The 24,195-nt window shown below is 43.2% G+C and overlaps 1 protein-coding gene across 2 annotated transcripts; it reads right to left on the reverse strand.

Annotated features, from left to right (window-relative positions):
- Positions 1-1,508: 1,508 nt before the first annotated feature.
- nlrc3 (NLR family, CARD domain containing 3) lies at positions 1,509-23,735 on the reverse strand. Of its 2 annotated transcripts, none has more exons than XM_024008134.2 (19): positions 23,647-23,735; positions 16,588-16,773; positions 15,868-16,131; positions 13,922-15,671; positions 13,480-13,566; positions 12,967-13,050; positions 12,660-12,743; positions 10,881-10,964; positions 10,674-10,757; positions 10,219-10,302; positions 7,905-7,988; positions 7,103-7,186; positions 6,751-6,834; positions 6,467-6,550; positions 6,191-6,274; positions 5,839-5,922; positions 5,323-5,406; positions 2,163-2,246; positions 1,509-2,022 (listed from the first exon to the last, which is right to left on the reverse strand). In XM_024008134.2, exons 2-19 carry the CDS (start codon positions 16,709-16,711, stop codon positions 1,932-1,934), a joined length of 3,408 nt encoding a protein of 1,135 aa, XP_023863902.1. In that variant the 5' UTR covers positions 16,712-16,773; positions 23,647-23,735; the 3' UTR covers positions 1,509-1,931. The 2 variants fall into 2 exon arrangements, with proteins under 2 accessions (XP_023863902.1, XP_023863903.1); XM_024008135.2 differs by lacking the exon at positions 23,647-23,735 and adding an exon at positions 22,805-22,881.
- Between the last annotated feature and the right edge of the window lie 460 nt (positions 23,736-24,195).

Raw genomic sequence — 24,195 nt, forward strand, 5'->3', positions numbered from 1 at the left:
GTACGAGGAGAGCTAGCTACAGTAGCACTCCTTAGTTCTCCTCACACAGGGCCGTAACCTTGGAGACTTCCTGCTGGCCAGCAGCCGGAGCAACAGCCACTCATTTTGACAAATCACCTTCACTCTGCTGATTCGGCCCTCTTCACTCTGTCCTCTGTCCCATGTGGGCGGAACAGGGTTGGACAGCCCTGACCTAGAGCCTGACCTAGAGCCACGTTTCAAGCATATACTAGCACAAATTACAGTCCTGTTGAATATTAAAGCCTGGATTCAATCCGATCAGTGAAAATAAGACCAGGAAGTGAGGAAGTCAATTTGGTCAACAAAAGTGTTTATTGATCATTTTGATACGTGAGGCTTATTTGTATTTGAATTGATGTTTCACAATGGTTAGGTTATTACGAACGCACTGACATAAGTGGATACACGTGGCATTTTGGCAACAAACAAAAAAACGTTCTATCTGAGTTGTGCCCGGCGGTCACGCGTATCGGCACTCTCATTGGCTAGAATGGTCCCACCTGGTCAAAGCCTCCTCCCACCTGCCTTCCATCAAAGACCGTACAGTGCTTCCATTTCCATCTTTGAGGACATGTATTTCCAGTGTTGGTCTCTGCGAACGTGGAAACATTGCCTTTAAAAGGTCCATAGCTGACAAAGCAAGATTGGATTGAATTCCGGCCTTATGATTCAGATTGACATCCACATAGTATTGTTTTGGCGGTGTCGGGAACTGCGAGCTATCAAATCCACAAGAGGCTCATTGCGTTACCTTATCACAGACACTGCCATTGGATTTAACGAAACCACACGTCCACACCTGACTATAAATCGACAAATCCCATGCACCCATACAACTTCAAACACAGAATTAGACTGATCGGCTTATTAAATCCCCTCCCCATCCAAATGAACATGAAAACTTATATCAGCCCAACATAAATGGTTTGACATTGGAGTCATTATTTCTAACATGGATAGAACATTCACTTTCTAGTGCTGTTTTGAACTTCAACCGTAGAAGGGATCACAAGGGAGTGGTTTGTGACACGTGTGCAACCGCTTACCGATATGTGTCGGCTCATAACGCAGTTACACCTCCAACGTCATCAAAACATCTGCTATGCAGCTTAACGCTCAATCTAATTGAATCCAGGCCTTTAATCTTTTCATGAAATACTAAAGCTTGCTGTAGTATAAAATATAGATTTTCTATATCCCATTGTGCCAGTAATAGACCCTTTCTTCTGGGGGTTGTGATCAGCACTATGTGCTTTCTCTCAATATCAATTCAAGTACAGTACTATATACAGTACTATATACTGTAGGCTAAATATATGTGATTTCCTGTATCTAGTGAGATCTACCATCTGGGCGTGAGGGTCACTGCACACTACAGTACTGTATCTTCCAGTATGTATGGTGCACACATCATACATCCTGTATGAACTGTATACGTCATGTCACACACATTTTCAATTCATATAAAGGCAATGTATATGTAGCTGCTTTAAGATATGTTTATTAGGAAAATAAATGTACATAAATAATATTTAAATGTCAGTCTGTATTAATATACACAATTCCCCCGACAGTACCAATGTAATAGATCTTAAAATAAGACCTACAACAAATATCCCTGCGGTTTGTCTTTGTGGCTGTCCGTCAGAAGCTAGGTCCAATGAGCCAGGCTGATGGGTAGCCTCTGAAATTCTTACTCTACATGTCCATTGCAAAGACAAAGACTTCTCCATGGGCAATGGATGTGTTCAGAAGGGTGAACCGTGTTCAGAACATTGCAAAGTATTGAGCTGGCACGAGAATGATGGTTCTATACAACACATGTTATATATCAATGTACTGTAATGTTTAACCCTCCTGAATAAGCCCCTGGGGACCGATGGCCTTTGACCTCTGGCGTAACCTTGAGGTCAGATCTCCACCACACAGTCTGGAGAGTTGGTTCTGATGGCATCAGAGATGACCTTTGCTCCCGACTCTCCGATGCCGTTCCCCTGCAAGCTGGAGGAGTGGAGGAGCATGCATTAAAGCCCGAGTGAGTACACACTCAAGCACGCACACACACAGTCTTACACATACCTTTTTATATTCAAAATACAGTGCACACCAAACTGTATGAAAAGTCAGCAGGATACACTCACTTTATATAAGTTAGCTGGTGGTTTCCTTTCAGGGCTGTGGCGATGAATATGGCTCCATCCATTCCCAGAGAGTTCTCCTGCAGACTGCAAACACATTACATGCATCAAAAGGCGCATGTAGAATCCAACATGAGGTCTAAGGCACAACCAGACAAAAACACTCAAAAACAAGACCGCAAGTCCATTTGGAAGTAATGTATTGTGGCAGCAGTCTGAAATTGCTATCTGAGGGAACTGAATGTACCTGTGTATACGTGTGTGTGTGTGTGTGTGTGGTTGTCTGTCTTTGAATGTCTGCATCAAACGCTTTCTACTCGAGCCTTTCGTGTGATGTTTCTCTCTCTCTGACTCAGTGCTTGGATGAACTGAGCACAACAACGAAAATATACCCACGTACAATTACTATATACAATCCCCTACGTATTTATTTGGACAGCCAAGATCAAATGTTTAATTTGACTCTATCCTCCAGCAATTTGGATAAACGGATTCATTTGTTTAGTATGAGGCGACAGTACAGAAACTCACCTTTTATTTGTCGGTATTTTCATACCTGTTTTACCATTCACGAATGAAAGCACTTTATGTATTTAGTCCCCCCATTTGACGGTGTCATAAGTATCTGGAGAAATTCCCTTATAGTGCATTACATTTTGTCAAACATTTAGTATTTGGTCCCATATTCTTAACATGCAATGACTACATCATGCTTGGAGCCAAATGGAATGTTTTAGCTTCACTGTCCAAATAAATACATATGGGAGTGCATATCAGTGTGAAACATAATTATGGAGTCCACTGGAAGCCAGAGAGAGGAAGTTTGACTAATATCCCTTACTGAAACAGTTCAGGTGACTAAAGCTCGATAAATGTGTAGAATTACAACCAGCACAATCAAAGACGTGTACATAAATACAGTGCCTTCAGACACTATTCACATCCCTTGATTTTTTCCCCCCACATTTTGTGGTGTTACAGCTTGAATTTAAAATGGATTCAATTTAGATTTTGTCACTGGCATACACACAATACCTCATGATGTCAAAGGTGAATTCTAATTTTCGAAATGCTTTGAAATGCATTAAAAATTAAAAGCTGAAATGCCTTGAGTCAATAAGTATTTAACCCTTTTGTTATTTATTTATTTAACCTTTATTTAACTAGGCAAGTCAGTTAAGAACAAATTCTTATTTCCAATGACAGCCTAGGAACAGTGGGTTAACTGACTTGTTCAGGGGCAGAACAACAGATTTTTACCAGCTCGGGATTTGATCTAGCAACCTTCCGGTTACTAGTCCAACGCTCTAACCACTAGGGTACCTGCCGCCCATTAAGGCCAGCCTAAATCATTTCAGGAGTAAAAATGTGCCTCACAAGTCACATAATAAGTTGCAATAATAGTGTTTAACATGATGTTTTAATGACTACCTCATCTCTGTAGCCCACACATACAATTATCTGTAAGGTCCCTCAGTCGAGCAGTGAATTTCAAACACAGATTCAACCACAAAGACCAGGGAGGTTTTCCAATGCCTCGCAAAGAAGTACACCTATTGATAGATGGGTAAAAAAAGCAGACATGGAATATCCCTTTGAGCATGGTGAAGTTATTGATTACACATTGCATGGTGTAGTCACTACAAAGTCACCCAGTTACTACAAAGATCCAGGCGTCCTTCCTAACTCAGTTGATGGAGAGGAAGGAAACCGCTCAGGGGTTTCACCATGAGGCCAACAGTTACAGAGTTTAATGACTGTGATAGGAAAAAGCTGAGGGTGGATCAACAACATTGTAGTTACTCCACAATACTAACCTACATGACTGTACAGAATAAAAATAATAAAAATATTACAAAACATTCATCCTGTTTGCAGTTTTGGGGTGGCAGGTAGCCTAGTGGTTAGAGGGTTGGGCCAGTAACCGAAAGGTTGCTGGATCGAATCCCCGAGCTGACAAGGTAAAAATCGGTCGTTCTGCCCCTGAACAAGGCAGTTAACCCACTGTTCCCCGGTAGGCCGTCATTGTAAATATGAATTTGTTCTTAACTGACTTGCCTAGTTAAATATAACACATAAAAACTTTATTTCCTGAATACAAAAGTGTTATTTTGGGGGGAAAATCCAACACATCACTGAGTACCACTTCATATTTTCATGGTGGCTTCATCATGTTATTGGTATGCTTGTCATCGGCAAGGACAAAGAAGATGATTTAACGGAATAGAGCTAAGCACATGCAAAATCCTAGAGGAAAACCTTGTTCAGTCTACTTTCTACCAGACATTGGGAGACACATTCACCTTTCAGCAGGACAATAACCTAAAACACAAGGCCAAATATACACTGGAGTTGCTTACCAAGACGATATTAAATGTTCCTGGGTGGCCTAGTTACAGTTTTGAATTAAATTGTCTTGAAAATCTATGGCAAGACTCAAATGGCTGTCTAGCAATGATCACCAACCAACTTGACAGAGTTGACCAACCAACTTGACAAATGTAAATATTGTACAATCCAAGTGTGCAAAGCTCTTAGAGACTTACCCAGAAAGACTCACAGCTGTAATAGCTGAATACTTATGTAAATGATATTTCTGTATTTGATTTTCAATAAATTAGGAAAAATGTATAAAAGCATGTTTTCACTTGGTCATTATGGGGTATTGTGTGTAGATGGGTGAGAGAGAAATACATTTTAATCCATTTGAATTCAGGCTGTTACACAACAAAATGTTGAATATTTCAAGGGGTATGAATACTTTCTAAAGGCACTGAGGTAGGAAATTGCTGTTGTATCCATTGTGCAATATATGTTACTTTGCTAAACAGATTGCCATGGTAACACTAGCCCACTGTAGTTCATGTTTAAAGCCACTAATGTTTTATGCCAGATCTATGGTTGCTAATGACAATACAGCCCTGGGGAGTGGAGTCGTTAACCACTGTGGTTTCCTCTGTGCTTGTGGCCAAACGTCTGATGGAAAAATTACGCAAAACAGAAATGCCTTGGTTACAGTCCTAAAGAAAATAATTTGGCTTGTCACGTAGTTAATAACGCAATATTTCGTAGAAAGATAAATGCTATTGTAGAAATGTGCAAGTGGGAATACAATTGCTAATGTTTATACATTACAAGGGCTCACTGGACCAAAAGGACTCACTTTAATGATTTGAGTGTTCGGTTTGTCTTCAGTGCATTAGCCAAAGCCTTAGCTCCCTCCATCCCTATGGAGTTCCCTCGTAGGCTGGAACACAAATGAGAATGTGACAGAAAGGATACAAAGAACACTAAGTCTCTATATGGACCATTGGGAGGCTGGTGAAATCAGAGGACAGGCTCGTGGTAATGGCTGGAATGGAATACATGGAATGGTAAATGTAGGGTTTAAATGTGTTTTAATACCATTTCATTCGTTCCATTTCAACCATTACTATGAGCTTATAGTGGACTGTGTTGGGACAAAAACCTGTGAAGAAGAGATATAGATGAATGTGCCAACAGTGGCTGTCAAGAACAAACCACAAAGAGCGAGAAAGTGGGAGGGAAGGTGTGACCGAGTGAACAATTTCTAGCAAATGCAGCGGGTCAAGAGAATGAGAGTCAATTCGTTGGTATTATGCCACAAGGACACAGAAATAAAGAGGGAATGAGAGCGATTCAAGAAAATAAAACTCACTCCAGAGTGTGCAGGGTTTTGTTGACCATTAGAGCCTCGGCCATTGAGATGGCTCCACTCCTGCCTGCTGATACACCCTGGAGACTGTAGAGAGAACACACACGTGACCATACACACACACGTGACCATACACACACACACGTGACCATACACACACACGTGACCATACACACACACGTGACCATACACACACGTGACCGTACACACACGTGACCGTACACACACGTGACCGTACACACACGTGCGAACACACACACACTCATTCTCCTCCATCAGTAGCATTTACAATGTGACAGAAATAAAGGCAACAAAGCTATTAGCTCAGTATTAAATAGCGATATGGGGCACTAACCACAATGTACAGAGAGACGCATTGGTCTTCAGGGCTCCTGCCAGAGCTACCACTCCTTCATCCCCAATGGCATTTTCCTGTAGACTACACACACACACACACACACACACACACACACACACACACACACACACACACACAGAGCCAGGGCAAAATCAGTCTCCACAGTCAATCAATGACATTTAACTGTTCTTTGATTTCTAGACTTGGGAATGGTACAGTTTCGTCTAAATAAAGAGCCATAGGTAGAATGAAGTGGAGGGCTTCAGTGCTTACTCTAGTAGCTGCATGGTGGAGTTGGTGAGTAGAGCATGGGCCAAGGATTTAGTGGCTGTGCACTTGATGAAATTCCACTGGAGACTGGTAGACAGAGAGGGATATTTAGGTGAATTGAAATGTGTGTAAGCGTGTGTGTGTGTGTTGCCCGCATTCTCCAACAGATGTGGCACGGTGTGGGTTGCTGCTGCAGCCAGCCATTAGGGTTGTTCCATCTCAGCAGGCATTCCCTTCACTTTGCAACAGTGTGTGTGTGTGTGTGTGCACAGTTCTGACTGACTTACCGTAAAGTAGTAAGCGCTCGGTTGACCTTCACAGCTCCAGCTATGGCTTTCACCCCCTCATCGTGCAGCAGGTTGGCTGTAAGACTAAGACACACACACAGATATTGAATGCAAGAGCATCGGTGAGAAAGAAAATAAAAACAGAGGAAGGAAGCCAGAGAAACCTTCATCAATTCTGAATGACCCCAGCTCTAAATAGCCAACTTGTCAGTGGTCCTACTGTTAATACTGAACCCAGATGCCTCACTACGGCACGCCCTGGGTTAGAGACATTTCCCGACAGCTAGGTATTTCTGTGCCACCTTATGGCAGAGGAGAGTGGCCTTTACTGACAGGTGGTGGTGCGACTCACTCCAGGTGCCGGAGAGAGCTGTTCTCCTGCAGTGCCCTGGCCATATCCTTCGCCCCCTCCACCCCGATCGAGTTCTCACGCAGGCTAGCAGGGAGAGGGGAATGAAACCGAGTTATTACAAAGACAGAGCCCAGGAACAGCTAGTGTCCTAAAGATGTTATGGCAGTCTCTGCGTAGCTTTTGTTCAGAGAGATGGTATAAAACGTTGAACACTAAGGAAAAACTAGGTTTCTTTTTACAACACTCAGATAGAGATTGAGTCACAAACCAAACTAGACGGGTTGTAAAGCTGAAATCTGTAGTTAGTGAATTTGCCACGTACGTTTGCGATATTACAACAACAAAAAGTTACTTTAAACAATGAACATTTTATTTATTTTTGACATCATTTCACACGCAGTAGAACAGCAGAATATGTACTGCAACTTGTTTTTTTAACCACAATGCTCCTGTACTCTGTTTAATCAACAAAACCCCAAAAAATACAGTGGTTAAAAAATTGTGACGTTTCCCCCTTCACGGATTTCAGGTTAAATGAACATATCCATTTTAATCAGCGACTGATTCAAATTTGGCTAAATGTGTGTGGTGCATCCTGTGGGCAATCAGTGATGAAAATTGACCCATTTTAAAGTGCCTGAGAGACAGATGTAGAGCAGCAACACTGGTGTTTAGGGAGAGACATGATAACCTGAGCAATCATAGTTGAAGTAAGCCATAATGACATACAATGAAACTGATGAATGTTTCCTCAGTCATTATATTCATTGTGACTTAATTGATGTGATGCTCCAGTACTCACTTCAGACAGATGAGTCCACGGTTCAACCGGAGAGCCTTGGTTAACGCAGTCATCCCTTTGTTACTGATGGAGTTACTCTGCAGGCTGAAAATGGACATAAAATAATTAATTGACCCTTTAGAACCTACCAATCGGTTCTTCTATTTTGTTATATTTCTATGGTGTTCTTGGTAGCCTAGTGCTTTTTGTGGTTGTAAATGGAACTGTACGTATTGGAAACGTTTTTATGGCAGGCTGGCATTTCTTAACTGATTACGTGGGTCGAATTTGATCCACAGACGTGTATTGTGCCATATCACAATGTGTTGCTGAACTCATGAGCCTATTGATTTTCCATGTTTGAATCAGGCCTCTAGGTCTATCTATTTGTCATGACAGCTGTGCATGGCACATAGGCTGTTTATAATAGGTGAATTACCTATCTTATCTATCTTGTTGCCTATATCATCATTAAAAATATATACACTGCTCAAAAAAATAAAGGGAACACTTAAACAACACAATGTAACTCCAAGTCAATCACACTTCTGTGAAATCAAACTGTCCACTTAGGAAGCAACACTGATTGACAATAAATTTCACATGCTGTTGTGCAAATGGAATAGACAACAGGTGGAAATTATAGGCAATTAGCAAGACACCCCCAATAAAGGAGTGGTTCTGCAGGTGGTGACCACAGACCACTTCTCAGTTCCTATGCTCTCTGGCTGATGTTTTGGTCACTTTTGAATGCTGGCGGTGCTTCACTCTAGTGTAGCATTGAGACGGAGTCTACAACCCACACAAGTGGCTCAGGTAGTGCAGCTCATCCAGGATGCACATCAATGCGAGCTGTGGCAAGAAGGTTGCTGTGTCTATCAGCGTAGTGTCCAGAGCATGGAGGAGCTCAGGAGACAGGCGCAGTACATCAGGAGACGTGGAGGAGGCCGTAGGAGGGCAACAACCCAGCAGCAGGACCGCTACCTCCGCCTTTGTGCAAGGAGGATCAGGAGGAGCACTGCCAGAGCCCTGCAAAATTACCTCCAGCAGGCCACAAATGTGCATGTGTTCGCTCAAACGGTCAGAAACAGACTCCATGAGGTGGTATGAGGGCCCGACGTCCACAGGTGGGGGTTGTGCTTACATCCCAACACCGTGCAGGACGTTTGGCATTTGCCAGAGAACACCAAGATTGGCAAATTCGCAACTGGCGCCCTGTGCTCTTCACAGATGAAAGCAGGTTCACACTGAGCACGTGACAGAGTCTGGAGACGCCGTGGAGAACGTTCTGCTGCCTGCAACATCCTCCAGCATGACCGGTTTGCGGTGGGTCAGTCATGGTGTGGGGTGGCATTTCTTTGGGGGGCCGCACAGCCCTCCATGTGCTCGCCAGAGGTAGCCTGACTGCCATTAGGTACCGAGATGAGATCCTCAGACCCCTTGTGAGACCATATGCTGGTGCGGTTTGGCCCTGGGTTCCTCCTAATGCAAGACAATGCTAGACCTCCTGTGGCTGGAGTTTGTCAGCAGTTCCTGCAAGAGGAAGGCATTGATGCTATGGACTGGCCCGCCCGTTCCCCAGACCTGAATCCAATTGAGCACATCTGGGACATCATGTCTCGCTCCATCCACCAAAGCCACGTTGCACCACAGACTGTCCAGGAGTTGACGGATGCTTTAGTCAAGGTCTGGGAGAGATCCCTCAGGGAGACCATCCGCCACCTCATCAGGAGCATGCCCAGGCGTTGTAGGGCGGTCATACAGGGCACGTGGAGGCCACACACACTACTGAGCCTCATTTTGACTTGTTTTAAGGACATTACATCAAAGTTGGATCAGCCTGTAGTGTGGTTTGCCACTTTAATTTTGAGTGTGACTCCAAATCCAGACCTCCATGGGTTGATAAATTTGATTTCCATTGATAATTTTTGTGTGATTTTGTTGTCAGCACATTCAACTATGTAAAGAAAAAAGTATTTAATAAGAATATTTCATTCATTCAGATCTAGGATGTGTTATTTTAGTGTTCCCTTTATTTTTTTGAGCAGTGTATATTTCAAATGCCCCCTTAGTCACTTTAACCTGGCCTGCAGTAAACTAATCACGATATAACCAGCATAAGGAAAATGTGTCAGAAAACAATGTCGCCACGACAACTGCCACTGCTTCAAACCATGTTAGATAAACAGATGGCTTATGTCATCTAGGTCAAATGGGTGAATGTGTTTGTATTCGAGTCTAAGGGGAATAGGAAACATTTCAAGTTTATGTCAAGTGGAGGAGGTGCATTGCAGTCATGTCAGGTAATGTCATGTAGTGAGGGCAGGACACTGACTGCAGCGAGTGGAGGCTGTGGTTGACGGTCAGGGCCTGGGCCAGGGCTGCAGTGCCTTTGTCCCCCAGCTGGTTACTGCTCAGACTGCAGACCCATAAAGAAACAGAAAACACATTTCAGAAAGCCGTAAGGGTGCATTATTCCGGGCCTTTATACTGTCAATACTGGAAGTCAGTGGTAACCAGGTAACTAAGCTAAAAAAAATAATTAAAAAAAGTGTATTCTTGCACTATTGAGAGCACGTCAAATGTGTATATATCAGTCGATTCTGACATGTACAAAGTTCTATAACAGTCAATAGTTTACTGTTTGATGGAACATGACATTGATTTTCTTATGCTCCTAGACGGTCAGACAATGAATCTGTCAACACGTTTTGGTGACATATATTTCATAGAATGTTGAGATAGATATCTTGTAGTATGAACCACTGATAATGATGACAAAGTTCTTACATTAGTTCTGTAAGTGTCCGGTTTGTCTTTAGCGCTTCTGCAATCCTCCTGGCTCCATCTGCTCCAATACAATTCTTCTGTACACTGGGAGCACAATGTTGACATGTTTCAGCGTACACACACACACAAGACACATGCTCACCTGCTGACCTCAAAGTTGACTGGTCACTTATAAACACACACACACGGATGGTCGGTAGGACTCACTTCAGCGAGACAAGTTTGCGGTTGGACAGCAGCACCTCAGCCAGGGCCCGAGCGCCCTCCTCCTCAATGAGATTATTTTGGAAACTGCAGAACCGGGAGAAAATGAAAACACAAACCAAAATGATATGTCATATTTCACTGCCATTGGTAAAAATAATCAAATGGCGATAACTACTGAGTCGAAAATCATAAACAGTGTCTAATGAAAGTCTTCACACCTGTTGCACATTTTGCCTCCGTATATTTAAACCTAAAAAGGGATCACATTTGATTTCTTTCCTACTGATCTACACAGCCTACTACACATGTCAAAGTGCAAGAAGAAAATAAAGAAATGTTCTAAAAACAAAGATGTCTAACAGTTAATACTTATTTGAAGCACCTTTTGGCAGCAATTACAGCTGTGAATCATGTTGAATAAGAACATATATCCATTGTTTTGGAAGAACTGCTCAAGCTCAGTCAATTTAGTTGGGGATCATTGATGGCCAGCAATATTCAAGACTTAATGATCTCAGATTTTATTTTACAGATTTACGTCAGCACCAAGACTAGGCCACTCAACACCTCTTGGAAACCCATTCTGGTGTGTCTTTAGTCTTAAAATGTGTTTAATTTTCCCACTGAAAAATAAAACAATCCCAGTGTTAGGTCTTAAAAGACTGAGGCAGGTTTTCCTCCATGTTTTTACCTGGGCATTTGCCAGTTTTGTATTTATTTTGGACCTAACCAAACTCGGCAGTCCCTGCCAGGACAAGCGTACCTATACCATGGCATTGACACCACAATTCTTAAAAATGTAGAGGGTTTACTCTATGATGTGTTGGATTTGCCCTAAACCTTACATCAAATTCTTATCCATGTTGTCTTGAAGTATTACTTAAGAGCCTTGTTGCAAACAAGAGGGATGATTTGGAATGGATTTTTTTTAGCACAGGTTTCCTTCTTTTCACTCTGTCATATAGGTCAGTAATGTGGAGTGAATTCAGTGCTGTTGATCTATGCACAGTTTTCTCTCAGCTTAGCCAATGAGCTTTGTGGCTGTTTTTAAAATATTCTTTGGCTTTTTTAGTGATATCCATGAGCAGTTTCAATTCTCTTAGGAAGGACGGCCAGATCCTCACAGTACCAGGGTGATATGATACACCATCCGCAATGTATAACCTACTTGACCATACTCAAAAGGATATTCAGTGTCTTGGAATTATTTTGTAACCTCCCCTGATATGTGTCTGCCTAAAAATGTATCACTGACGTGTTTTTAAAGCAAATTTTCAGCTCTGAGGTTCAATCATTGTTTGAAATTCACTATCCAACTGAGGGACTTTACAGAGACAGGGGAAGTTGTTCTTAACTCATTGTTAAGAACTTGTTAAGATGTGCCACAGCAAGTGGTGTGAAGAATTCTTATTCTTTTTTAAATTATTTCCTGCAAATTTCTGTAATTTGTCTTACATTTTGAAAACTCTGAAGTAGTTTATGTAGATCTGTAGGAATTTCTTTTTAATTTAATCCTTTTTAGATTTAAATTTAAGGCACCAACTGCGCAAGGGGTGTAAAGACTTTCACTAGGCATTGTGGGGCGGCAGCCTCGTGGTTAGAGCGTTGGACTAGTAGCCGAAAGGTTGCAAGATCGAATCCCCGAGCTGACAAGGTAAACATGTCGTTCTGCCCCTGAACAAGGCAGTGAACGCACTGTTCCTAGGCCGTCATTGAAAATAAGAATTTGTTCTTTACTGACTTGCCTAGTTAAAGAAAGATAAAATTGTAGTTACTCACTTGATGGACACCAGGACCTGATTCATTTTGAGGGCTTCTGCTAGAAACTTGGCGCCTTTAGATCCAATGTTGTTGCTACGGAGACTAAGCCACAAAAAACTTATGCTTAACCAAAGGAGAACTTAGTTTAATTTCACAATCTTTAGTTACCACTTTCATACTTATTATATATCCAACAGGTGGGTTTCTTTTCTCACTCATTAGAAGATGTTCTCAGATTACTGTTAAATGACTGGAACATTGTCATGAACAAACAAACATCTGCCATTCATTTGGATGAAATCAGACACAAATTGGTCTCACTCACTCAAGCGTAATTAGAGTCCGGTTAACCAGTAGTGCTCGACTCAGGGCCTTGGCCCCTTTGTTGCTGATAGCGTTCTCTGCCAGACTGAATATACGAGAAGTTACATAAGAAAGACCATCATAATACATCATTATACAATACTGGGCATACCAATTTGCATGTATGACCTCGGTAAATATCATGAACAGTGTTATGTAACTGTAAAGAAAATGTTCAATCGCAATAAAAGCATTGCAATGAACCTGCATGAGAGCTGAAATGTCCTCAATGCTAAATGTCTGACGACATTATTTAATGGTTGTGTAAACATGGTCATCTCCTTGAAATGAAGCATTACCAGAATATGTGAAGGACCTGAGGTCCCAGGGTTCTAAACTGGTTTTAAGAGAGGCTACTTATAGGATGTAGGCTGCTTAGTTTTTGGCTATCCCCCCCCCCCCCCCCACACACATAGTGAGGGGGTTTTAGTAATTTTATAGAATCCCCGTCGCAAAGAAATGAATGGCTCCTGACCTTATCTTCTGAAGGTGGCAGTCCTTTGCACTCAGTAAGCTTCCCAGCAGTTCCATGACATCATCTTTAAAATGGTTATTTTCCAATCTGCAAAATGTTAAGATACAGCATCCTTAGTATGAACGTCAATACACTGTCCTAGGGAATTGGAAATTATATTTCAAGTTTAGCCATAAATGTCACAACATATGGCAGGTTCTGCCTCTGGCCTTAATTATTTTCCTATGTCCCCACATCTTATCCCCCCCTTTTATTCCCCTTATCTGAAATGGTTGCACTTTGGAGTAAAGGAGGATATTTTCAGGGATGGGGAGGGGCTTTGTTGAGATGAGGGGGTTATCTGAGATGTGGAGGAGCTTACCTAAAATGTGGAAGGGTTTGTTTGAGATGGGGAGGTGACACCATTAGACAGGGAGCTGAGATAGGGTCTGTTCTAACTAACCTGAGATGGCTGCAGTAGAGCAGCTGAGGCAGCAGGCTTTTGACAGTGGAGTAGTCCAGACATGCCGACAGGTTGGTCTCCTCGCTGCACTCTGGAGACACCTGTAGCAGGTAGGCTAGCGCTGTGCAGTGTGTCCGTGTCAGCTTCCATCCCAGGCCGCCACAGCGCAGGTCCTCCTCCACGCTGCGTAGCACCTCTGTGTGCTGCAGCTCCTGCAGGCAGTAGGCCACGTTCACTGAGCGTAGTGACACCACAGCACCACCGCTGCCCAGGAGGTCCTGCAGAAGCCCAGCCGCCCAAACCCTTTGGCCCCCATCGTCCTTCCCCAGGGCCAGCAGGCCTGCCAGCGGCCGCACTGCTGCTGGACACAGCAACCCCGCCAGGAACCGCACAAACACGTCCAGGTGACCATCCTCTGCCTGCTGGGACCGCTGCAGGGCGCTCCTGAAGTGGTTCTGGAAGCCGATCTTGGGCCAGGACATGGCACTCTCGGTGAACAGGTCAAAGATGGCACGTTTGGAGCAGATGTGGTAGTATGTGGCTGCTAAGAACTCCTGCACAGTCAGGTGGGTGAAGCGGTAGGCCACACAATTCGGGGAATCTTCGCGGATCAGTACTCCAGTTCCGAGGCCACCCTGGGTGGATGGGAGGTCTACTCCATAGGCCCTCATGTCCTGCTCACTGAAGGTGTATTTGTGCTTCAGAAGTCCGTAGAAGGCCAGTCGGCCCAGACTTCCCAGCAGCTTGCGGTTGTTTCCGCTAAGCTGGTCCATCTTGATAGGCTCTCTGCCTCTGGGCTCACCTGCTTCGGCTCTCATAGCGCAGAAGTGGGAGTAGAGTTCAGTGCAGGTCTTGGGAAGACCCTCCTGCCAGCCACTCTCCAACAGGTACCCAAAGGTAACCGCCACTATCCAGCAAATGCAAGGCATGTAAGACATCACCATGAAGATCTTGTTGGACTCCAAGTGAGTCCATATCTGACTGGCAGTATCTCCCTTAGGGAAGTTGTGGCTCAGGAACAGCCGGATTTCCTTCGGGCTGAATCCGGGGATCTCGGTCAACCTGTCCACTAGTCCCCCAGGAATCAACGAGGCCACCGCCGGCCTGGAGGTCACCCATACCGCTGCTTCAGGGAGCAGGTTGCCCCGGATGATGTTGGTGACCAAGTCGTCCACCGACACCTCCCTCTTGGGGTCTGTGCAGGGCACAGTCTCCGAGAAGTCCAGAGGACAACGGAACTCGTCCAGACCGTCGAAGATCAGCAATGTCCGACATGTACCACTCAGCACCAGGCTGGGGTCCGTCATGTGAGGGAAGGCCCGCTTCACCAGTCTTTCGGCCGACAGCTTCTCCCCAGTGTTCAGCTCCCAGAAGGCAAAGGGCAAGACAAAACTCACGTCCGTGCAGATCTCGCCTCTGCTCCAAAGGCGTACAAAATGTCCCACAAGGGTGCTCTTGCCGATGCCGGCCACTCCCACGGTGAGGGAGACCCTGGGGGGCAGGCTGACCCGTGTGAGGGGCTCCAGGAGTTTGGCCAGGGCCAGCTGTCTGACGTGGTGTCTCCGCGCCCCACGGGTGGCCTCCACCTGCATGAGGTCGTGCTCCTTCTGCTGGAGGTCCGAGAGGCCGTCGACCAGGAGCAAGATTCTGGAGGAGGAGAATTCTGGGCTACAGGGGCCAGGGTAGAGGCTGTCACTTGGTGTGGGATACTGCAACAGAAGAGCCTCCTTGTGCTCCTGAACCATGAGGTCTGCAGTGAGAGGAGAATCAAATCACAGACAATGATAGCTTATAGTAGTTTCAGAGAGGGGTGTATACCAATACAATTACCAACAATAGATAGCTTTATCACTATCTGGATCTGAACAACTTGCAGATGACAATCCTACACACAACACACTCTAGCCTATAAACTAGATGCCAACCAATAGGCTCCTCCTCCTCACCGTGCATCGTGATAAGCCGGTACATCTGGGAGTCAGAGTTCTCAAGGAAGGCCTGGAGAGCGTTGGAGCCCTGGGGGTCCATGCTGGCCAGGATGGAGGTGAGGGTGCCCACCCGATCCTGCAGCTGCCCCCCAGCCTGTACCTGTGCCTCCTCACCCTGGCTCAGCAGCTCCAGCTTCCTCATGTGGGACAGCGCCCCCTCCAGGAGGGGAGTGGTAATGAAGCGCTGCAGATGCCCCTGATGTTTCTGGATCCAGCCCACATCTAGGCCACAAGAGACAGAGACGAACATATTCAGAGCTTTGAACTCTGATTAGAACTCTCTATGTGCAATTTGCACTTTTGACTTTGAGTAAATCATGGATTTATGTTAATGTTGATTGGTGTGAACTCTTCAAGTTATGTGTACATATCGTCAGTTAGAATTTGGTCTAGCGTTGCTCACGAGCAACAAAAACAAATTTATTTTGATGTCAGATGTCTGGTACAACTTACCCTAACGTAGCATGCGTAAAAATACGCCAGAACAGAGTTCCTACATCCGGTTTTCAGCGGTAAAGGAAGCTAGGTTGAATTAGCTGTATCCCTGAAAACCGGATGCATCCAGTTGTTGGCAACTTGTCTAAACCTGCTTTCATGTACAGCTCTTTCATCGATTGAGGAAATTATCAAAGAAGAACATTAAGTGCAGCTCATAATGGCAACAACAATGGCTTTTACCTTCCATCTCTCCTTTGGTGGAAGTTGAGGTGGGGGTAGACTGGAGGTCAACATAGCAGTCCTCTTGCCATGCGATACGCTTGTTTCTGTCCAGAATAGAATTGTAATGGGTGTTTCTTTCCATGGAGCTGTTGCTTGTTCCTGCCTAAAGATATGCCTGTCCACCTTTCTCCATCTCCGATTACTCTTGAACACAAAAAGGAAAAGCATGTCTCACCTCAGGGCACAGAAACGTGACATGTTGTGATTGAAGCCTTCTTCATTGTCAGTACAGTAACACCCTTGCCCATCACTGACTTTGCCCTCACCTGATTGGAGTGTCCAAGGGCTCATACGAACAGTGTATGATAATTGTGCCAATCGTCAGGGGCCTCCTTTACAACAGTTGTGTCAATTTCACACAAAATTTCTGTGTGCACCATTTCTGAAAAGTTTGTGCACGAAAATATTGAAATGTATCAACTTGGCACACGCCATATATACGCATGTTTCTAGTTATAAATCAAACCTGTCGTAAAACCGTGTGCATGTGAACGAGCATTAAAACTCCGGCTGGAAACCCCCTCCATTCACCTTTCATGATGACAATAATGCACTTTATTTGCTGCGTAATTTGGAACTATTTGGAATTAGGTCACGGCAGTTATTAAAAATATATATTTTTTTTAAATTTCCTTTAGAGGTGTTGGCCGAATGTTTTAATAACTAAATCATGTTTTTACTTTTTCAAACTAAACATGCGTGCTGCAGCGAGTCCCTGTCTGCGCATTCTGCAAGATTGAATGCATATTCAAAACGATTTAAAAGTAGACTATGCTGCAGCCCACACTTCTATTCAAAAGACGAGTTGTTTTTCAATATAAACAACAGATTCACGTGGTGTGCAGCTTCCACAAGTTGTCTGAAAATACGAAAATGGTGGTGGAAAATTGTGTTGTATTAAGACGGTACACATATTTTCCCATTTCCCCCCCCCCCCCACAGACGAGCCATTAAATTTAGTAAAGGAGGAAATTGATGCCTTTGCAGCCTGAATGAAGGATGTTGTATGTACGAATCGCTCGATGGGGGACACGAGCGTGTTGCAAGGTGAGGAAATTTAAGTCCGACGTAAGAAGACAAATGACGCAAAGGTATAATATCGCCATCTTGAGACCAGTTGAGCTGTACAGTAGCCTACCCATACTGTCAAATAGTTTGACGTAAGCTACTGGTCTATTTACTGTGATGGCAGATTGTTTGAATCTTTTACAGTAATGTATGCTGTATCTGGCAAAGGGCTGTGTCCGTTTCTGAAAGAGAGAACAATGGCAAATTGTTTTGGACCAACAATGTTTTGCATCTACTGTTTCCCCAACCTAAATACACTGAGTAAAATATGAATGCAACATGCAACAATTTCAAAGATTTTACTGAGTTACAGTTCATATAAAGAAATCAGTCAATTGAAAATAATTCATTAGGCCCTAATCTATGGATTTCACGTGACTGGGATTACAGATATGCATCTGTTGGTTACAGATACCTTTAAAAAACAGTAGGGGCGTGGATCAGAAAACCAGTCAGTATCTGGTGTGATCACCATTTGCCTCATGCAGCACGACACATCTCCTTCGCATAGAGTTGATCAGGCTATTATTGATTGTGGCCCGTGGAATGTTGTCCCACTCCTCTTCAATGGCTGTGCGAAGTTGCTGGATATTGGTGGGAACTGGAACCCGCTGTCATACACGAAGATCCAGAGCATCCCAACCATGCTCAATGCGTAACATGTCTGGTGAGTATGCAGGCCATGGAAGAACTGGGGCATTTTTAGCTTCCAGGAATTATGTACAGATCCTTGCAACATGGTGCCATGCATTATCATGCTGAAGCATGAGGTGATGGTGGCAGATGAATGGCATGATAATGGGCCTCAGGATCTCATCACAGGAATCTCTGCATTCAAATTGCCATTGATAAAATGCAATTGTGTTTTGTTGTCCGTAGCTTATGCCTGCCCATACCATAACCCCACCAGCACCATGGGGCACTCAGTTCACATTGACATCAGCAAACTGCTCGCCACACAACGCCATACACGCTGTCTGCCATCTGCCCGGTACAGTTGAAACCATGATTCATCTGTGAAGAGCACACTTCTCCAGTGTGTTAGTGGCCATCGAAGGTGAGCATTTGCCCACTGAAGTCGGTTACAACACTGAACTGCAGTCAGGTCAAGACCCTGGTGAGGACGATGAGCATGTAGCTGAGCTTCCCCGAGACGGTTTCTGACAGTTTGTGCAGAAATCCCCATCAAAATCAATCAGTTCAGGCTAGAGATGTTTTGCATGGGCTCAATCCACTGCATCCGCCTATGTCGGCCTTCTGCGTCTGCATTGTTTGTCAGATCAGGAGACACCCCGAAAATCTGTTCTCATGAAAACATCTGTAGCGTCTGAACCTACAAACTAAATATGACCCCGCAATGGAAAGGGGAGACCCTGACGATGTTGTTCTCTGTTTTGCTCTACAACCCACACAAATGTCACGAACTCACTCGAAGCTAACCCATACAAATTAATGCATGTATTATTATGCGTTGTATCACAGCATATGTAATGTCTAGTCTATGAGACCTTAACCCTTTTAGCTAACTGTTCCCCTAACCCTTAAACCTAACCTTAACCCTTCCCCTAATATTAACCCTTTAACCTAACTCCTAACCTTAACCGCTAACCCCTAGTGTTAGCTAACGTTAGCCAACGTTAGCCACGACAAATTGGAAATCGTAACATATTCGTTTCACCAATTCATAACATTGCATGGATTGGAAATTAGTAACATATCATACGAATTGTCATTTGTAAAACATTATATGAATTGTAATTCGTAACCTATCATATGAAATGGAGGATGGGCATCGACAAATGAATACATACCATACGAAACAAAACATATACTAAATGGAATGTCTCCGATTTACGTACAGAATAACACGAAATGCTCTGAGACCACGTTGCAAAAAGATATGCATTAAGATTCTCAAGATTCTGTATGTGTTGCGATTCGATACTGTGATTTTTATTGCAATTCGATGTTCCAAACATATTGCTCACCATGTATCTGCAGCAGAAAGATGAGGAGAGCATCCGAGGAGAGCACCCTCCCCCCATCACTAGCACTTACAGTAGCATGTATACAAACTGTAGGCCTACTTCAATGGAAAAGATCAACTGTTAAATTTGACTGTATATTATAAACTGTGCTGACTATGGGATTGCAAAACTTGAAATACATATAGCCTATCTATTTACTACTACTAGGTCCAATTAAATGAGAGATGTGCATGGTAATTTGATGTATGACTACTTCGGAAACATGAACCCAGGTGATGAATTTATTCTGCAATGGTTCTGAAAATAAAATAAGTAGGAAAAAGATTCCCGTTTTAGATACTAAAACATACTAACGGCTGCATTTCTGTTAATATGTTCTCCAGTTGACATTTTTTATGAATAAGCTTTATCAAAGCCCTCATTTGCACAAAACAATTGCCAGGTTGCAAGAGATGTGTGTACGCATGGAGGTCTAAAGTTTGTGGGAAGATGAGCACATTCTCATGTCAAGGTATACTTTTATAAATGCCAACTTTTTGGGAGTATGTTTTGTATGTACACATGGTTTATAAATAAGGCCCCAGGTGCTTTCCTTGTGCAAGCAAGGGGTAACGACCATTCAATGTATTGAATTCAAAATTGCAATATGGTGAATTCAATTCACCGTATTGCAATAAAGAGTTACATAATGTCTGTTCGGTGATGATGGTTGCAGAAAAGACTTTCCTAAAATGTGAAGACCAATAAATGAGAAGAAGTTTAAGAGAAGAGTTTAAACGGTGTCTGTCAACGTATGACAACAAGTGAAGGCTCTATAAGAGGAGATTCAGAAGAGGTCCAAGCGCTGCAGCTCGAACAACTACAAAGTAACAACCGTCAGCAGTTTTGGAATGAAATCAATAAGATGGGTCCGGAAAAAAAGATTGATGAAAATCCCTATGGAAATCATACTGGAAAATGGTGAACTTGAACATAGGATGAATTGTGTATTATAGAACTGGGAGAATGACTTTGCAAACCTTTTTTCAGGCAGCAATATCCCATCCGTGTTTGATAATGACTTCTTAAATTATACTTGTAACTTCAAAAATGGGTTGCACAAATGGGAATTAATAAGGCTGGATTCACCTCAAATCAATTCCTGGATGCAAAATTGTCTATGGAGGAAGTTAGGAAGGCTGTTGGGGAAAGCTAAAAAGCAACAGGGGAAAAAGGCAACATGAATAGCGGAGCTTCCAGATTTGGACATAAAATGTGTCTATTCCCAAATGTGTTTTGAAAATGTTATCATCCCATCAACTTAGTACACATTTCTCATCAAACCAATCCCAAAGTCATCAACAAATGATCCACGGGTCCCACTAAATTACAGAGGCATCAGCCTTATAAGCACAGCCTACAAGTTATATTCTGGGATCTTAAACAGTCTGACTTTGGAAACGTCAGGTTTGCTTGTAAATCACATTTACACCGTATCCACTGTGATTAGAGCCAGACTACAAGAATGCAAACCTACATATGCATGTTTTGTTGATTTCAAAAAGGCCTTTGATTGGGTAAATATAGATCTATTTGCTTTCAAACTTATATTAGCTGGGATGTATGATACAATTAAAGCCCTATATAGGGGGCGGTAGGTAGCCTGGTGGTTAGGAGTGTTGGGCCAGTAACCGAAAGGTTGTTGGACCAAATCCCCGAGCTGACAAGGTAAAAATATGTTGCTCTGAGCAAGGCAGCTAACCCACAAGGCGCCGAAGACGTGGATGTCGATTAAGGCAGCCCTTTAAGCCCTTTGGGTTAAATGCAGAAGATGCATTCAGTTGTACAACTGACTAGGTATCCTCTTTCCCTAGTGCTCCAATTGCCTGTGTACAGGTAAATGAGCTGAAGACCAGATTGTTTCCCACTCCATTTGGGTTTAGAGGGAAACAAGAAAATCAAAGGTCCTTGTGTGCAGATTTGAGAACCAGGATACTGCCTTAGGCAATTAAAGTAGGTAGATTAAATGCCATAGATGAAGAAGAGTGGCTATGCACTGTATTTGATTTAGGAGAGGTCAAGAAAAAGCAGCACTTTATTTCACTGTACTTTATATGATTACATAAGAGTAACCTAGTTTAATAAAATTATATGATAATTGTATTTTGCTACAGTGAAATATAGTGTCTTATAAGCCAATCTGTGTTGGGCTTCTTTGAAGCATAATAATAACATTTGTTTAAAAGGAAATCATGCTCTAAACTGCATTTTTGCATTGGGGGGTCTTGAAAACCTCCCTTTGTGCAGTTATGAATGGTGCATCTGTGTGAGATCCTCAAGTAAACAAGCAATGTTCCTCTCATTGATACCATTAGTGTTCTCATTTTTCAAGTCAGTTGAAAATAAACTGTGCACTGCAGCCTAATGTGCTGTTCTTAATTATTATAATATTTTTTTTACAAAATAAGTGCTGTTCTTTTCTTTTTAAATCAAATGCATGTCCCATATAATTCACAGGGCATACACCTTTTCAGTAGTCAGCATTAAGTGGTTACTTTATTATTTTTCGATTTAAAGGGTATAATTAGAGGCCAAAATCAAGGTAGTGATGCATTACAGACATGATGAAAGAAACAGATGTTATTAAGTAATCAAAATGATTACAAAATTTTTTTTTCAGCACTTGGCAGCCCCGTTCTGTGAGTTTGTGTGGCCTACCACTTCACGGCTGAGCCGTTGTTGCCCCTAGATGTTTTCACTTCACAATAACAGCACTTACAGTTGACCGGGACAGCTCTAGCAGGGCAGAAATTTTACTAACTGACTTGTTGGAAAGGTGTCATCCTATGACGGTGACACGTTGAAAGTCACAGAGGTCTTCAGTAAGGCCATTCTACTGCCAATGTTTGTCTATGGAGATTGCATGGCTGTGTGCTCGATCTTATACATCTGTCAGCAATGAGTGTGGCTTAAATAGCCAAATCCACTAATTTGAAGGAGTGTCCACATACGTTTGTATATGTAGTGCAACTGACAAAAATACAAATTCTTTCAAAAACATCCATTATAAAATCTCCCTCCCCAGTCACCCTAATTGACATCAAATATCAAATCAACAGAAGAACATAAGGTCACCTTACCGCCAAGATCTTGATGTGCTACAGTAGAATAGTATACAACTGGCTTATACAGGGTTTTCACTGTAACAAGACAGACCGTGCAAAGCAAGCTTTCCTGTAAAGTCATTCTGTCTTTACCATACCAGGTCTGCGCACGGCGGAAGTTGACTCAACTCATCGCCCAAACCAAACCCCATAAAAGTAGCTCTTGAGGTGTTGCAGGCAGGTTGTCAGCTTCCGGTTCAGTCTGAGACGGAGTCACGAAGCTAAAAACCACATAACCTACCACGGCCTGGCTGCAATCTTCACATTACACCTCAGACACCAACAGTGAGACAAACTGACGTGACTATAGTAACAGGAGTACAGGACAGAGCTACTCTTTGGAGATACTTGAGTAACTATAGTTGGAGATACTTGAGTTACTATAGTAACAGTCATTCTTCTAAACTTTCAAGAGCATCAGCATTGACATCCAGTCTCATCAAAAAATGAATGAAGCATTAAGTGAGCTAGAGTGAAACTTAGTGTCAATAATTTGCTGTCCATGTAGTTTATTGTCGTACTTCCTGTCTAGGTGGCCCGTTGGGCCTCGCTTGACTGCTCTCACACGTCTGGTAGTTGCAGCTGAGTTTAAACAATGGTTTTGAAGTCTGAAGTCAGAGTGGCTGGTGCCAATGTTGAAAGGAAATGAGAGAGAGAGAGTAAAGAAGTTGGAAGGGGTGTGAGAAAGGTCAAAAGCTCAAGTAGCCACAAATGCAATATCTTAACCCATGTGGACCTCCACATGGGGGAAAAAAACAACTGAAACTGAAGCGAGTATAAGATAAATAAATGTATGATCAGGTACGAAGATAACTCACCGTGGGCGACTGGTGCAGCTGTGGGTCGGGCTTCAACAGGTGTGAGCATTAATGACCCTGAACCCAAGTCCTCTACCTCATATTGTGGGGTGGGATAGAAATGGAACAGCTGCTTTGGTTTAGTGGATCTTGCTCTCGCTGTCTGCAGCTGGCCTGAAAGGAACTCTCAGACAAACCCCCCAAAAATAGATATCCTCCGGAGACACTTTTTCTGACTAGACGGCGTAATGCTGCGTCAGCACTGAAGGTGCTACTTGTGACAAGAAATTTTGCTAACAAAGTAAATAATCGTAAAAAGTAACTTGTCGCTCAGTTAAGGGGGGACTCTGCTCTCGCTGAGCTGTTTGACGTTGTACCTCTTCCTGTGTCACTATCTGACTTCCTGTATCAAGGCAAGGAGATTTCAGTTAGGCATATGATGCTTTGCGTTGCATGAACTCTATTTTTGAATTACTCCTTGTGCACATACAGTGGGGAGAACAAGTATTTGATACACTGCCGATTTTGCAGGTTTTCCTACTTACAAAGCATGTAGAGGTCTGTAATTTT

The sequence above is a fragment of the Salvelinus sp. IW2-2015 genome, linkage group LG18, assembly GCF_002910315.2.
Source record: "Salvelinus sp. IW2-2015 linkage group LG18, ASM291031v2, whole genome shotgun sequence".
Lineage (NCBI taxonomy): Eukaryota > Metazoa > Chordata > Actinopteri > Salmoniformes > Salmonidae > Salvelinus > Salvelinus sp. IW2-2015.